The sequence below is a fragment of the Gymnoscopelus braueri genome (assembly GCF_963280865.1).
Source record: "Gymnoscopelus braueri genome assembly, chromosome: 11".
In the NCBI taxonomy this organism is placed as follows: domain Eukaryota; kingdom Metazoa; phylum Chordata; class Actinopteri; order Myctophiformes; family Myctophidae; genus Gymnoscopelus; species Gymnoscopelus braueri.
Genome location: NC_137613.1, coordinates 2,849,271 through 2,866,547, shown reverse-complemented (window position 1 = coordinate 2,866,547; position 17,277 = coordinate 2,849,271). Strand labels below are relative to the sequence as shown.

General features: G+C 42.9%; 2 protein-coding genes across 2 annotated transcripts in view; one reads left to right on the top strand and one right to left on the bottom strand.

The window, feature by feature from the left end:
* LOC308094783 (protein NLRC3-like) overlaps window positions 1-17,277 on the bottom strand; it is a 293,741-nt gene that overhangs the window by 123,002 nt on the left and 153,462 nt on the right. The gene's annotated exons all lie outside the window — the stretch shown is intronic.
* The window catches only part of thsd7aa (thrombospondin, type I, domain containing 7Aa), a gene marked incomplete at both ends in the record, with an annotated part of 158,541 nt that overhangs the window by 32,526 nt on the left and 108,738 nt on the right, over window positions 1-17,277 (top strand). The window contains one exon of the mRNA XM_080441696.1: window positions 4,004-4,210. Coding sequence (XP_080297822.1) covers window positions 4,004-4,210 — 207 coding nt within the window. The remainder of the gene's footprint in view (window positions 1-4,003; window positions 4,211-17,277) is intronic.

The following is a 17,277-nucleotide window of genomic DNA, read 5'->3' as shown; positions in this document are numbered from 1 at the left end:
CTTTTTTCTCTCTCTCTCTCTCTCTCTCCTCTCTCTCTCTCTCGTCTCTCTCTCGTCTCTCTCTCTCTCTCTCTCTCTCTCTCTCTCTCTCTCTCGTCTCTCTCTCTCTCTCTCTCTCTCTCTCTCTCTCTCTCTCTCTCTCTATACTGTATACTGTACTGTCATTTATTGACATTCCCATTCACTCTAGTATTGTGTATCCATGCTGTTATCATCCTGAGAGTAATGTATATAGACTCCAGTCCAGTGCATTCTACTCCATCTTTGCTATCCTCCCAACATAATGTGATTTCAGTGCATTCGTCCACCAAGCTTTGTCAAGGTTTCCTTCGGAAAGTGAGAGAGCCAGAGAGCTGAACAGAACGCCACACCGCTACCATGGGTTCTGACAACATACACAGAACAATAATAACTGCAGCTAACACTCGCATTAAGACTGCAGTAAGACCAACTACCACTCAGGACTGACTTCAGATCAAAATGACCGTTTTTGTCCTACGATCTGAACACCTTCTCCCCTGCACAGCGGGGCACAGCGGGGGATAACACTGTCTTTTAAATAACATTTCAGTCCCACTCAAAGCTCACAATTATTGGCTATAGTTTCATGTGGTTTAGGCTACAGGCAGAATAATTATAATATAGGTTATAACTGGGAACATGAATGTGTAACTTGGAACGGTAACTGATCTCCTGTGCAAAATCTTTATGACAAAAACTTATAAAACAGCAGCGATCGCTGTAGCGGTGAGCTTGAATTAAATAGGCACAGGAACGGGAAACCTCACATTGTGGCAACGGCGGGGTCCAGTTTCACTTTTATTGTAACCCTCCCATTACCTGAGCCTTGTGTGAATGATTACCCATGATGCAGCCTGGGGTGATACACACACACAGCCTGCCAGCCAGGGGTCACAGGGGTCAGTAACACACACAAACCCGGCTTCTCTTTGTTCAAAATGAAGCATCACGCTCCTGACAGGATCTTTCCTCCATATCCTCTGCGATATCTCCCAGCCCCGACGTTGTGTCCGTTATATATACGGCCCAGACAAGTGAGTGATCCCTGATTGAATTGGATTCCCTGCACCCCTCGACTCATCTTTCTTCCTCCCTCCCCCACCTCCCCACCTCCCCCCTCCACTGATAAAAGCCTACACCGGCGTGCAGAGGAGGAGGAGGAGGAGACACATGACAATACAGGTTCAGCTGACCTTGCTGATTAAATAAAGGTTTTGGAGGAAGGGGGGGGGGGAAGAAAAGGAGAAAAGAGGCGATGAGGGGAGGACAGATTCCAACACGTTTCTCCACACGCGTCTGGAGGCTCCCCGCCGTTCAGGCGCTCTTATCGGCCCCGAACAGAGGCCTGTATTAGGGCTGGTGGGTGGATGACCTTGGCTAGAGGCCCCCAGTTGTTAACACCCCCCCCCCCCAACCCCCCCCCCCCCTCCTTTCCCTTTACCCCCTCCCTCCCCACCCCCCCGCCCCAACCCGTGTGCCCTTGAGCACCACAGCTCACCCCCCCCCCCCCCCCTTACAGGAGCAGGTCCCAGCTACATTAACGGGACGGCTCTGTGACATTAGTCACTTTGGATTAAACGGCGATGTAACGAGGGAGGAGAGACGGAGAGACGATAATGTTCATTATAGCTGAGGAGTGTGTGGAGCCGTTCCTCGTGTAATTTCTGTCAACTTCAGGGCTTAATGGGGCTGTCATGTGGAATGTGGTGTTATGGTTGTCATCATCAGAGACGCTGCTGTGAAAGCGCAGAGTGCAGCTAATGTGGTTACAGAGGCACGTTGAGCTGTTCGTGTTTCAGGAACAGAGTCGTCGCAGTCAGGCGGAAAAACCTTGTACGCACAGGAATGATATACGCACACCAACGTCCTTGTAGTGGTGTCGGCCCACGGCGGGAGAATAGTCAAAAGATATAGAAAGATATAGTCTTCGAGAAACAAGAAGGTGGAAAAGCACACACTGTGGTTAGTCTGGTAAACCATCCCCCTTCCGGAAATCTCATTTGCATTTGATTTGAAATCAAATACAAATGAGATTTCCGGAGGGGGAGGGGTTTACCAGGCTACACACTGGTAGCCGAAGTGCCAATATTTTATTCTGGGCGGTGGACGCAGAGTAATGAAAACCAACGTTTTCGCAGCTAACTGCCTTTTTCAGGGCAGTTAGCTGCCTTCTTCAGGGCAGTTAGCTGCCTTCTTCAGGGCAGTTAGCTGCCTTCTTCAGGGCAGTTAGCTGCCTTCTTCAGGGCATATAGCTGCCTTCTTCAGGGCAGTTAGCTGCCTTCTTCAGGGCAGTTAGCTGCCTTCTTCAGGGCAGTTAGCTGCCTTCTTCAGGGCAGTTAGCTGCCTTCTTCATGGCAGTTAGCTGCCTTCTTCAGGGCAGTTAGCTGCCTTCTTCAAGGCAATTAGCTGCCTTCTTCAGGGCAGTTAGCTGCCTTCTTCAGGGCAGTTAGCTGCCTTCTTCAGGGCAGTTAGCTGCCTTCTTCAGGGCAGTTAGCTGCCTTCTTCAGGGCAGTTAGCTGCCTTCTTCAGGGCAGTTAGCTGCCTTCTTCAGGGCAGTTAGCTGCCTTCTTCAGGGCAGTTAGCTGCCTTCTTCAGGGCAGTTAGCTGCCTTCTTCAGGGCAGTTAGCTGCCTTCTTCAGGGCAGTTAGCCGCCTTCTTCAGGGCAGTTAGCTGCCTTCTTCAGGGCAGTTAGCTGCCTTCTTCAGGGTAGTTAGCTGCCTTCTTCAGGGCAGTTAGCTGCCTTCTTCAGGGCAGCTAACTGCCCTGAAGAAGGCAGTTCAATACATTCAATACATACAAGAAGTGAATCAATTGAACATGATCTCATGTAAACATGGCAGATTTATCTAGAAGCTCATTTCCATCTGTAGTCCCACATATAAAAACATCACAACAACATTGTGACGAAAAACAGAAAATACAAACATACGATATACAACTGCCAACAAATAAAATCTTAAAAATACCATACCTATTTTAAGCCTAACCAAAAACCTAATACCTAACCAATAGAATATCTAAAGCATATTTTGACATTATCTAGGATTTGAACTGTATCGATGGTGGGTAAAATATGGAAATACGAGGCTTCTTCTCTGACAGAACACAGTGTTCTCTTCAGATCACAGAGGGGAAGAAGAAGGGAGGAGGAGGCTGGTGATTGGTTGGGTTGTTGATGTTCATCACTTCATTAGCTTCCTGTTGTTTCCCTGGCTGGCAACACAGGGTCAGTGGTGTAAAGTAACTAAGTAACTAAGTATTTACTCAAGTACTGTACACTTTTGAGGAATTTTTACTTCACTGGAATATTTCATTTGTTTCCTTTTTTTTCAATACTTTTACTTCTACTCCACTACATCTCAGAGGCAAATATTGTACTTTTACTCCACAACAATTAACTTTTAGTTACTAGTTAATTTTCAGATTTAGATTATTATTACAAATCACACATTAACCACTTCAGTCCTAAATACATTTCTGCCTTTTGAAAATAGCCGTTCTACAAGCTGCACAATGCGACGCGATTGGACACATTGTGAGCTTGTAGATCGGCTATTTTCAAAATATTTGTATACATTTTGAACTTGTGAAATGGGACATTCTGCATAATGAGTACTTTTTGATACCAATCATTTTGTACCTGTATTCAAGTGCATTTAGAATTCCAGACTTTTACTTTTAACAGAGAATACAGAATTGCTACTTTTACATAAGTAAAACATTTGAGTACCTTTTCCACCACTCGTTCTGTCGATAAAGGCATAGCACCCCAACCTACATAAAATAAATGAATAAATAAACTTGAAATATGGAGATACAAGGTTTCTTCTTTGACAGAACAAAGTGTTGTCTTCAGATCACAGAGGGGAAGAAGAAGAAGGGAGGAGGGGGAGGAGGCTGGTGATTGGTCGAGGTTGTTGATGTTCATCCTTATCCTTATCCTTCATCACTTCATGAACTTCCTCTGGCTGTTTCAACACAGGGTTCAAGCTGAGGAAGAGGAGGATCGGCAACGAGCCGACGGGCGGCACGGGGAACTGCCCGCACCTCGTGGAGGCCATTCCCTGTGAGGAGCCCAGCTGCTACGAGTGGCTGCTGCTCCGCCTGGACGACTGCGTCCCCGACAACGAGAAGAAGGAGTGTGGGCCGGGCACCCAGGACCCACAGGTGCAGTGTGTCAACAGCGATGGTGAGTTTTAGAACACATAATAACCTAATAAAACACATCAGTGGTGGAAAAAGTACGGAATTTGTTTACTTAAAGTTGTACAATGCAGATTCACAAATAACGATTTTTAGCAACCTCTGCTGGTCACTACCGTCACTGCATACAATTTCCGTAGTCCTCGATTACCCAGAATTCCATTTGTTTTCACCGGAAGCCGGAAGCGTTTCAAAAAGCGTTCTTTTAATTGTTTTATACTATCTACGGATCGTTTCTCTTAGCCAGTGGAGCATTAGTTACCATGAGCTGTGCTTTCTTTTTCTGTTCTTTTTCGATCTTCCAATCCTACATTCTCTTAAAATCAGCGTGAGGTTCCTTTTTGTTATTAGCGCGGTAGTTCCTGGCCAAACAGGAAACCGTTGCGGTAGTTCCTGGCCAAACAGGAAACCAGTGCATTTCCGCCTCCGTTTTCCGGCCAGATGACGTCATTTTCCCGGGAAAGTCCCCCCCGACAACGTTCAATAGAAAATATATAAATAAAAGGCTTCCGGGGGTGAAATTCATGGAGTGGGTGTTGTGAAACTTTTGCCACTCACAAAATACAATTTAACTTTAGTTTTTGTTTTAACGTTACCTAGTATTACTTTAAGTAAAAAGTATCAATACTGCAATGTAGAAATACAAACATATGTTACTAGTAAATGTCCGGAATTCAAAATGTACTGAAAAGTACAAAAGTATTGGCAACAAAATGTACTTAAAGTACCACAAGTAGAGAGTATGTAGAATGTCCCATTTCACAAGTTTTCAATGTATACAAATATTTTGAAAATAGCAGATCTACAAGCTCACAATGTGTCGCATTGCGACGCATTGCGAGCTTGTAGATCGGCTATTTGCAAATGGCCGAAATGTATATAGGGCTGAAATGCATGGTTAATGCATGTTTTGTAATAATATGTAATATTGTACTTAAGTATGATTTTGAGGTATTTGTACTTTACTTGAGTATTTAAAAATTTCAGTAATTTTACTTCTACTCTACACTATACATCTCAAAGGCAAATATTGTACTTTTACTCCACTACAATTATTTGAAAACTTTAGTTACTAGTTACTTTGCAGATATAAATGATTACATTATAAAACATAGATTAACCCTCTTATACCTTGGCTATTTGAAAACAGCAGATCTACAAGCTCACAACACGTCGCGACGCGTTGCGAGCTTGTAGATCTGCTATTTTCAAACGTTTCAGTACTTTTACTTTTGGTACTTTAAGGACATCTTGATACCAATACTTTTGTACTTTTACTCAAGTAAATTTTGAACACCAGACTTTTACTTGTAACAGAGTTCTTCTACATTGCAGTATTGATACTTTTACTTAAAGAGCTGGTGCCATGTTTTTGCACTTTTTCAGTTTTTCATGTGTCTATGAGGTTGATAGAACTTCATTAAGCCCCCTGGTGGGTTTTTTTTATGGTGTTTTATGTCTTCTCTGACTATTTGGAGTTTCTTCCTGGAGGCTGAAACCTTGAGGGTCAAACATGCCAATAGAGAAACAGCGCTTTAGTGACATCACAAAGCCATACCCTCCCCCTCATTATCATAACACAACAGGTGTGGGCATGAGGAGGAGGAGGGACTAGGACAGGTGGGTGGTGCTAAGGTGGTGGAGGAGGTGCTAAGGTGAGAACCAGGTATACTTAATGAACTGGAGGCGTGTCCACATAAAACATAATTTTAACAATTTCTGTACACTTTTTTGTTGTTGAAAAAAATCCTTACATAATAATAATACCTTATGATCAGGTTTTAGGGTTGAAAAATATCATGGCACCCCATCTTTAAGTAAAAAGTATCAATACTGCAATGTAGAAATACAAACATATGTTACTAGTAAATGTCCGGAATTCAAAATGTACTTGAGTAAAAGTACAAAAGTATTGGCAACAAAATGTACTTAAAAGTACCACAAGTAGAAAGTATGTAGAATGTCCCATTTCACAAGTTTTCAATGTATACAAATATTTTGAAAATAGCAGATCTACCAGCTCACAATGTGTCGCATTGCGACGCATTGCGAGCTTGTAGATTGGCTATTTTCAAATGGCCGAAATGTATATAGGGCTGAAGGGCATGGTTAATGCATGTTTTGTAATAATAATATGTAATACTATACTTAAGTATGATTTTGAGGTATTTGTACTTTACTTGAGTATTTCCAATTTTCAGTAGGCCTACTTTTACTTCTACTCCACTATACATCTCAGAGGCAAATATTGTACTTTTACTCCACTACAATTATTTGAAAACTTTAGTTACTAGTTACTTTGCAGATATAAATTATTACATCATAAAACATAGATTAACCCTCTTATACCTTGGCTATTTGAAAATAGCAGATCTACAAGCTCAGCTTGTAGATTTGCTATTTTCAAACATTTCAGTACTTTTACTTTTGGTACTTTAAGGACATTTTGATACCAATACCTTTGTACTTTTACTCAAGTACATTTTGAACACCAGACTTTCACTTGTAACAGAGTTATTCTACATTGCAGTATTAATACTTATACTTAAGTAAAACATTTGAGTACATATTTCCCCACTGGTTCTCTGTTTACTGTATAGCTGATGATACAGGCTGTGTTTCTTTGTGTGGGCGTGGCTGATTAATTTTCCTCCACGTGAAAGAGTAGCTTCTATAACAGAACGTTTTGTCCCCTTTTGCCCCATATTTGCCCTTTTTGTTCTATTCTAGGTGTAAGGGAGACAGGAAAAGGGACTTTGTTAGTCCCCTAGGTCATCAACAATAACACAATAAACCCTCACACTGACAACTCACACACGGTACAGGAGAAAAGTTGAATAAAGCCAAGCAACGTTTCAGTCGTTGAAGACCTTCCTCAGGCAAAATTCTGTTTCACCTTCACCCAGCTGAAGGCTGGATCCTTAACCCATTTAATCCTGGAACTCATATACTGTGTCATTTTAGACTTTTAGATATAACCATTATTTTATACTTTGGGCTATTCAAAAATAGCAGATCTACAAGCTCATACGAGCTTGTAGAACTGCTATTTGTTTTTTGAAAAAAAGTCAACATTTGTGCACATCTTTGAAAACAGGCCTATACTGTATGTTTTTTTTAAAGCAAACATGTTTAACTCAAATCTTTGCTTCTGGGGGATTCTACAAATGTTTTCTAAATCCTAACAGTTAAACAAAAAAAAACCGTATGTTTCTATATATATATCAGTGGTTCTCAAATGTTTTCATATCAAGGACCCCCAAAATTATATGTATTTTCTAAATATGTTGTTCCAGGGACCCCCCAGAAGCAAAGATTTGCTTCTATCTTATCTTCAAAAAGATATCTGCTATTTTTTGAATAGCTAAAGAAATCTTAAGATGACACACAGATGCATTCCCGGATTGAATGGGTTAAAATAAAATAAAAGGTGAGAGCTACTGCTGTATAGTGTACAACAGCCTATTGTGCAAATTATACCAGAGTCCTGTAAGAGTCAGAAAGCCAAGAACAGAACAGAACAGAACAGAACAGAACAGAACAGAACAGAACAGAACAGAACAGAACAGAACAGAACAGAACAGAACAGAACAGAACAGAACAGAACAGAACATATGGGGGTCAGGCCTGATGGCTAGTGTCTTGGCACAGAGGACAGTGGAAGTGTCTTTGTGTTTTTACACTCTGTGTCCCGGGCCGGCCGGTCGGCTTGTCTGTGTCCAGGGACCGTTTAGAGGTTCTGGGTCACGTTACTCAAACTAAACCCTCACATCCATGCCAGGCCCTGCCCTGCCAGGCTACTTGGCTTTGGCCTTGAAAGCGCATTGTGTGTGTTTGGGCCTCAGCCACGGTGGCTCCTCGCCACACATTGTAATGTGGGAACATATAGAGAGGATGTTCTGCTATTGTTTTGTGTTGGAGTGTGTGTGTGTGTGTGTGTGTGTGTGTGTGTGTGTGTGTGTGTGTGTGTGTGTGTGTGTGTGTGTGTGTGTGTGTGTGTGTGTGTGTGTGTGTGTGTGTGTGTGGTTATGTATTGCACTTTTTGTGCAGATCAAAATAAAATAAATCAAATGTGAGGGCCAAATGTCCTCACAAGTATAGTATAATTAGCTAAATAGATCTACTGTTAGGACAATTTTCTTGGTTTTCACAATATATATATATATAATTTTTTTTGTCAGGCAAAGATTCATGTTAAGGGGTTAGGGTTAGGTTAAGGTAAGGGTTAGGTTAAGGTTAGGGTTAGGTTAAGGGCTAAAATGATGTTGCATTTAGAGGTTAAGTTCAGGTGTTGGGATTAGAGAGTTTATGCCTGATTTATACTTGAATTCACGTCGGTGTCATGCACCAAACATATAGCCGATCTGCAAGCTCACAACAACTAAACGCATCACGCTGCAACGTGCTGTGAGCTGTGTAGATCGGCTATCTTTGGCTTCAAGGTTAGGGGTAAAAAAATGGCAGCAATCAGTAGAAAACGGTGTTCATAAAATCGGCGTCCAAAAACGTGGATGTCCTCACAACACAAGTACATAGTCATATAAACGTGTGTGTGTGTGTGTGTGTTTCCCTGTGTGTTAAATTCAAGCCACACAAGCCACAGCCTGCTGCCCGGTCTCTCCCCTTTGGGGAAGCGGTACGATGAATTGGCTGTAATTGTGCTGGCTGAGAGAGGGGAGGCACGACACCCCTGGCACAGCCTGAGGGAACACACGCGCACGCGCGCGCGCACACACACACACACACACACACACACACACACACACACACACACACACACACACACACACACACACACACACACACACACACACACACACACACACACACACACACACACACAGTGAATGTGAGATACAGATTATCCGGTGTTGATGCATCATTTGTGTGTTTGTTTGCTCGTTGCTGTTTGGACAGGGTTCATAATCCTGCCTGTAGCTCATCTACTGTAGGAAGAGGAGCTTAATGTGTTGACATTCTGCACTGTGTCGACTCTTATCACTGTTGCCATCCATTTGGTTTAACCACTTTAAAACCTGCTTGGTTGGAGTCCCTCAGGGGCCTCTGTCTTCGCTCTGCATTAAATATCTTCGCTGGAAATCACGATGCGTGAGCTTGTAGATCTGCTAGTTCCTGATGCGAGTGATTTCCCACAGTACTGATGCTGGGGTTTAAGTGTTCAAGTCACAATTAGAGCAAGTTTCTTTGGGGGTCCTAGACCACTAATTTCCTATATGTTTTGACCCATATGTTGTCAAAAATTACAACATGTATTCATGGTGGATGTAGCCTACCGTATACTGTATAATTTGAAAAGAAAATGTATAAATGTATAAATAGCAGATCTAAAAGCTAATAATTGTCACATTGTGATAATAATAATAATAATAAAAATACATACAATTTATATAGCTCTTTTCTAAATACTCAAAGTCGCTTTACAGAGCAGAATAAAAACAACTGATGCTTTTTAGGCTTGTAGTTCTGCTATCTTTAAAGCAAAATGAACAAATATCAGTATCAGCTGATCGGCCGAATTGTTATTTTAAACATTGGTATCAGAATCAGCCCAGAATTACCATCATCTATTTACAAATAGCCGTGTGTGTGTGTGTGTGTGTGTGTGTGTGTGTGTGTGTGTGTGTGTTTGCGCGCGCGCGCGCACACACACGTGCGTGCGTGCGTGCGTGCATGTGTGTGTGCTCATATGGCCCGTAGTCGGGCTTGTTTTCATAGACCTGGTTGTGTATTTCCCTCTCAAAATCTGGCAAAACTCGGTCCCTATAGTAACAATTCTAATCACCCAAAAGCCAAAACAAACAAAACACCAATTCCATCACTTCCTCTGTGTCTCCTCCTAGGAGGCCATGATCGCCACACAAATGTGTTATGGCGAGTCTTACAGAAAACGGTGCACCTTCAGGGGGCTGTTGTTGCACTGATGCATGTTCAACCTATTAAGACCAGGAACTCATCCGTGTCATTTTAAGATTTATTTGGCTATTAAAAAAAATAGCAGATCTACAAGCTCTTTTTTTTTTTTTTTTGAAAAATGTGCGCACATCTTTGATATGTTTTAAAGCGAAAATGTTTAACTCTGATCTGTGCTTCTGGGGGGGGGGGGGGGGGGGGTCCCTTGAACAACACATTTTGAGATGGGGGGGTCCACGGCCAAATACATATCATTTTGGGGGTCCTTGACATGGAGAAGTTGGAACACCACATACATTTTAAGATATGCATTTTGGCCGCACACCCCCATCTCAAAATATTTTGTTCCATAGCGCGGCACTCGGTGCTGCGCTATGAGCTTGTAGATCTGCTATTTTTGAACAGCCCAAAGAAATCTTAAAATAACACAGGTGCGTTCCCGGTCTTAATGGGTTAATGTCATTAGGGTGTAGGGGGGGGGGGGGGGGACACCATGAGGCTGCAGACACCATGCTTAGTCTGATTCCACTGACTCGATTAAAACCTAATCAAATGAGCCTGTGATAATGGAGGTGCAGATGCAAGATGATCTAGAGGTTTGGTAAACAATGAAACCAAGGTAACTCTACAATCATAATCTAACACACTAACATGTGTTGGGGGACCCGTTGTGGGGTTGCTGGCTCATTTTTTTATGGTCTGTGACTCGTGAGTGAATATCCCCAGTTTCTTTACGATTCAATGATAGACTAAACATTGTAACATTCCTTAACACATCACCCGCCAAGGTATTAAACATTGTTTGTTATCTCCTTGCCAGCGTAATTACCTTTATCCGATGATCTTTGAAACGCAGTGGAGGCGACATTGTGTTCCAAAAAAACTAAAACAATAGTCCCCGTGGGTAGGCGGAGGGATCTGTGTATCCATAGGAACGACAACATTCCAACCGCGATCCGCCATTTTGGGGCTGAAAACGGTGGTTTTCAATGCAAAAAACAGCAACTGTTTTTCTGAAAATCCCATAGGCAGGCCGGATGGAAGTGACGTTTTTTGGAATGATGTCACATCCACATGCTTCTTCTCTGAGTGACGATGGATCATCACAGAGCTGTGTTACGGTGCCTAAAACAGTGTGCCAATTTTTTTTAATAGAACGACTTTATGCGTCCATGGCGGAAAATGAGTTAAGACCTTTTTTTTGTCTCCGCCGCAGGCCTAGCGAAGACCTGTGCTCTGATCGAGGAGCACACTTTTCAAGATTAATTTTAAATTCAACCAAAATGGCATCTGATCTGTGCGTGTACGTGTAACGCCCCGGGATTCGAACCCGGGCTGGAACCCGCGTGGAAAGCCAACATCTTAACCACTGAGCCAAAGGGATATCCCTATCGCTCGGGGGAGATATTAGACTTCCAGTCCATCAGGTTGAGGTAGTGAACCACTCTGCTACATATACAATCAGACCAGATCAGAGTGATACAGACAACAGGGTAAATGGACACATCCTGTAATCCTGCATTCTATTTACAGTGTATTTAGACCCTCCAGAAAAATTGGATTATGCGATCACATAATTTACCGCATAATCAGCAAAATGATGCATAATTATGCGGGGGGTAATATTTTTTTCAAAAAGGCTGCATCGCATCGCATAATATACGCTTCGCATCGCATATTTCCTAACTTTTCACATATTTCAATATTCCGCACATTGCCTTATATTTCACAACTTTCTGCATATTTCGCAATTTCACCGCATAAAATTGCAAAAAAGAATGCATATTTCATCGCAAAATCAAGAATTTTAGCCCGCAAAATCAAGAGTTTTCGCCCGCATAATCAAGGATTTTTGCCCGCGTAGGTCTAGTCTGAACAAGCATAAGGAATGTGATTCAAACGTGATTTACAAAAATCAGTTTCAATGTTGTTTTTCTCTTGCTGTTCAGACTTAGCCTCGATCTCCAGACTTTTAATGTTTAGTTTTGCTAAAAAATAAAAGCCTGGAGGAACGCGTCGGTGTACCCGGTATAGGAAGTGTTTCATTACCCCAACCAATCAGAGTGCAGTGGGCGTCGCTCGTAATGTTGTGTTAACGGGGCGGGGGTTGACGGACAGATCGGTGAACCAATGGGATCAGGCGCAGTCTCTCTGCGCCTCTATACACCCGCCCCTCTATACACGAAATCAGGAGCGTTGGTGCAGCCTAGTTCAGACTTGATTCCAGTGGGGATCTTTAGGCCAACACAGTCTGCCAGTGTGAACGTACATATAGTAGGATACTATCAAACAGGTAAAGCATCGACCGTACACCATGCTATCTAAATCACATAACTGATATCTATTGAAAAAAATGAAATACTAACAAGTGAAACAAGGAAAAGGGAGTGCTTAGGGGGTGATCTGTGTGTGTGTGTGTGTGTGTGTGTGTGTGTGTGTGTGTGTGTGTGTGTGTGTGTGTGTGTGTGTGTGTGTGTGTGTGTGTGTGTGTGTGTGTGTGTGTGTGTGTGTGCACGTGTGTGTGCGTGTGTGAGACTGTGTGTGTGTGACTGTGTGTGTGTGTGTGTGTGTGTGTGTGTGTGTGTGTGTGTGTGTGTGTGTGTGTGTGTGTGTGTGTGTGTGTGTGTGTGTGTGTGTGTGTGTGTGACTGTGTGTGTGTGTGTGTGTGTGTGTGACTGTGTGTGTGTGTGTGTGTGTGTGTGTGTGTGTGTGTGTGTGTGTGTGTGTGTGTGTGTGTGTGTGTGTGTGTGTGTGTGACTGTGTGTGTGTGTGACTGTGTGTGTGTGTGTGTGTGTGTGTGTGTGTGTGTGTGTGACTGTGTGTGTGTGTGTGTGTGTGTGTGTGTGTGTGCGCACGCGTCCGTGTGTGCGTGGGGTGTGTGTGCACGCGTACGCGTGTGCACGCGTACGCGTGTGCACGTATTGAGGTTTGGAATATGGCAATTATATGGAGATTCCTCAGCCATAGCGTACGCTAGCTGCTAATGAGGGCTCCAGGGAGATCGAGTCAGAGGATGTGAGAGAGAGAGAGAGAGAGAGAGAGAGAGGGGGGGCGGGGGGGGGGGGTTCTTTACTTGTCAATTGGTTTCCATATTACGGTCATAATCAAGGCGTCCATTCACAGGCTGCCATGACGGCTCCATGTAGAATGCTTATTAGCCGGCGTTGTGTCGCTCATCTCCTCTCAAACCACACGGCTCAGGCCTTCCCTTTCAACCAGAACACACAGTAATCATACTGGAGGATTTGAGAAGAGCTCAGGAAGTCATATCTAACCCGTCAAGACCGGGAAAGCATATTCAAAAATAGCAGATCTACAAGCTTGTAGATCTTTTTGAAAAATCTTGAAAATGTGTGCAAGTCTTTTAATATATATATACTTTTTAAAGCGAACATTTTAAACTCAAATCTTTGCTTCTGGGGGGTCCCTGGAACAACATATTTTGAGATAGGGGTCTGCGACCAAACACACATCATTTTGGGGGTCCTCGACATATAAAAGGTTTGAAAACCACTGATATTATAGCAACATAGGTTTTTCGGAAGCAAAGATTTGAGTTAAAAGAAAAAAACTAAATCAAACTAATTTTCACGATTTCTCGAAAATAGCAGATCTACAAGCTCATAGCGCGGCACTCGGTGCGCCAAATAAATACAAAATTACACAGATGTGTTCCTGGATTGAATGGGTTAATACAGTTAGTTCCGTTATTATGGCCCCCAGAAGCCCCGGCTCTGATGATTTGTCTACGACGAAACACAAAGGTTCTGCAGGAGAACCAAAGGAAGAAAGAATTATTATAAGAAAGGACACATATATCGTCTCCGCCGTCGGCGGCCCAAAAACCTTGTATCTCTATTTTCATAAAATAATGCTCTATTTCAGGGGTAGTTCAAACTTAAAAAAAATAAAAACTGGCCTAGGACCCCTTGGCTGAGACAGAGCTGAATGAAGCAGCTGGGACCACCTACTACATATATTGTATAAAACTGTGTTGCAGATTCAACTTTCTCGTAGATTTAGCTTCATATACTTGTTTGACAGCTCTATCATCAGTGTTGTTTAAATTCATGTTGTTTTGTTTACACTTGATCTCTCCCATTAATATGTTGGATTCATGTTCATTTGTATTTTTCAGACATTTAACCACTTAAACTGTCAATACATAGTAAACTTAACCTTCGGCTCTGTACTGGCTCTTTTCCCCCCTCTGCACCAAACTTCTTCGCCCCCAACATAGCCGATCAATAAGCTGCGACCAGTGAACATTCGACCATTGTAACCCAGGTTATTTTCTATTCATACAATTGGCTTAATTCCACGCCCTGTTTATCCGCACACATACTGGCTAGGCCTGATCACGTGGCGACTGTGATTGGCTAGGCCTGATCACGTGGCGGAAGCGTAATGTAGCCTCCGTTGGCATGTTAGCGTTAACATGGGCTTTCCCATAGACGATGCCAATAGTAAGCTAATAACCGCTAAAAGCTACGGACCAGTCCGTCGGGACACTCGGCCCAGCGAATGCAGTTTAGGTTGTGACCTCAGACGGAGTGAGACTGAATACCACTTCCGGTTAACTCTTTCACGATAAAACGTTCGCTGTTACTCAAGAACAAAAACAACATGTAGGCCTACCGCCGATCTTTTAGGTTTGACCTCAGACGGAGTGAGACTGAATACCACTTCCAGTTCACTCTTTCTCAACAAAAAGTTTACTCTTATTCCAAATAAACTCCACAAATTATACACAAGTAATCTCTACTGTCTCTGTCTCTGATGCCAGGCTACTAGAACCTCTAGTGTTTTGTTTTTACATTTCCTGAAAAGTAATGGTTTTGCACATACAAGCTTTCCACCTGAGAGTGAGGATATAGCACTTTAACACCTCCATATATACCTCTTTACCCATTTCCCCACTAGCCCCGTATTCCTTGGAGAAATTCTCTTCTAACTTGACCCATTTCTTTCTTTCTATGTGGGGTAACACATCCAGGTACAGCAGGTATTATTTATACTCCGTTGCACCTTCGACGTTGCTTTGCCTTGTTAGCGTGAAGATCAGGGCTTTGTCGGCGAGCAACGCCCGTTACGTACAGTATGAATTATACAGACTTGCTTAAGTATAGCCTCAGTTTTCCAGTGAAAAAGGATACAAAATGGGTCAAGGTGACCCTGGTCTTATCGTTCAGAAGCTGCTGTTGCTGTTATTATGGCTCCCTGTTGAATCAATGGGATTGTGCACAGCTAGCCTCCATGCAGCATGTCAGCATGGATCCAACACAGCCTTATGACACATTATATACCTCTGTGTGTGAGCAACACAGCTTTATGCCACATTATATACCTCTGTGTGTGAGCAGAGAAGACACACCACAGCTTTATGCCACATTATATACCTCTGTGTGTGAGCAGAGAAGACACACCACAGCTTTATGCTACATTATATACCTCTGTGTGTGAGCAGAGAAGATTACTCCCTCTGGAATAGAACCAGACACCAGGTTCTGTCTCCTCTGGAATAGAACCAGACACCAGGTTCTGTCTCCTCTGGAATAGAACCTGACATCATGTTCTGTCTCCTCTGGAATAGAACCAGACATCATGTTCTGTCTCATTTGGAATGGACTCTGTGAATTAACTAAAGATGCTTAAGTTAGGAAGATAGCCCAACTCACGCTTTGCCAATAGGTATGACATGGTACACAAAATGGTCTCCAAAGTGGGCGTCGTTGAATTCTGCAAACTTCATACGTTTACTGGTGTTAGGGTTTCATGAGAGAGTGTTGCTGGGACAGAGATGGAGTAAGGGAAATAAAGTAGATTATTACTCTCTCTGAAAAAAAGCCATTTTTGTGTCAGAATGTTGGGAACATGTTGTGGCTTGTGGCGATCGGGTCCAATATTTAGTTCAATGACGGTGGGGCTAAAGATGGTTCAGAAGCCATGTGTTCACGTTCGCTCTTCCATTGGTATGAATAGACTCCAACCGGCTTCTGGTCTCCTGAAGAGGCGGGGCCACCTATGTCACGCAGATAAGTAAACCGTATAGGTGGCGTGTCTTTCTTTCCTATTTGTCTTGGCTATACAGTTATGCACAGAGCCTATTAAAAGAAGGTTATCTTCCAGAAGGAGAGCAGGTTGTGTTGCAGGTTTTACATTTAGTACATCAGTGGAGGAACAGACAGAAGGTATGATGATGTGTGTAACATTTAAAAAAAGAAACAGAACGCTGCCTTTGATGTGTTTGGGTTGTTGCTTTGCCGTGGGCAGAGCAGCAGAATGACATCTACACACTGTGTGTCTGTGTGTGTGTGTGTGTGTGTGTGTGTGTGTGTGTGTGTGTGTGTGTGTGTGTGTGTGTGTGTGTGTGTGTGTGTGTGTGTGTGTGTGTGTGAAGGTGTGATGAATTGGTTAGGAAACGCTTGCTGCTGCATCCAGCCAGAGGCAGAGGAAGCGTTTAATGGTGGATGTACAGTACACTGTATAATGAATGTGTGCACCGAGTCATTTGCATTGTAAATGCCTGCTGTGTTTTTTCTACTAAACCGTGTGTGTGTGTTTATTATTAAAAGACCCTCCAGCAAGACGCTTTTTCCTCCTTCCGCTCGTTATGTGACTGTATTGCTGGTTTTATACTGAATTGTTCAACCACCTGGCCTGACATCATCCATTGATTAAAGGGATAGTTCACAAAAAAAAAAAAAAGCGATTCGTCACCCCATGGAGACTTGAATTCAAGGGGATTCTTTTAATATTTTTGTCACATTCCTAAGCCAATAATTTGATGACCAGTGGACCGCAGCGGTTCCGGTAAGGAGACACAAAGGAGACTCTTTGTGTCTCCTACCGGAACCGCTGCCAGACAAAAAACAAAAAATATCCATGAGTTCAAGTGTCCACAGGGTGACTAATCGATAAAAAAGAATATTTTTGGGGGTGGGGTTTAAAGGATGTGAATGCACTCATTGGCTTCATTCAAAACTGTCCTGAAGTACAAATGGCGATAGGGATCAGAAAAAAACTACAAATGGCGGTAGGGATCATAAAAACTACAAATGGCGATAGGGATCAGAAAAAAACTACAAATGGTGATAGGGATCAGAAAAAAACTACAAATGG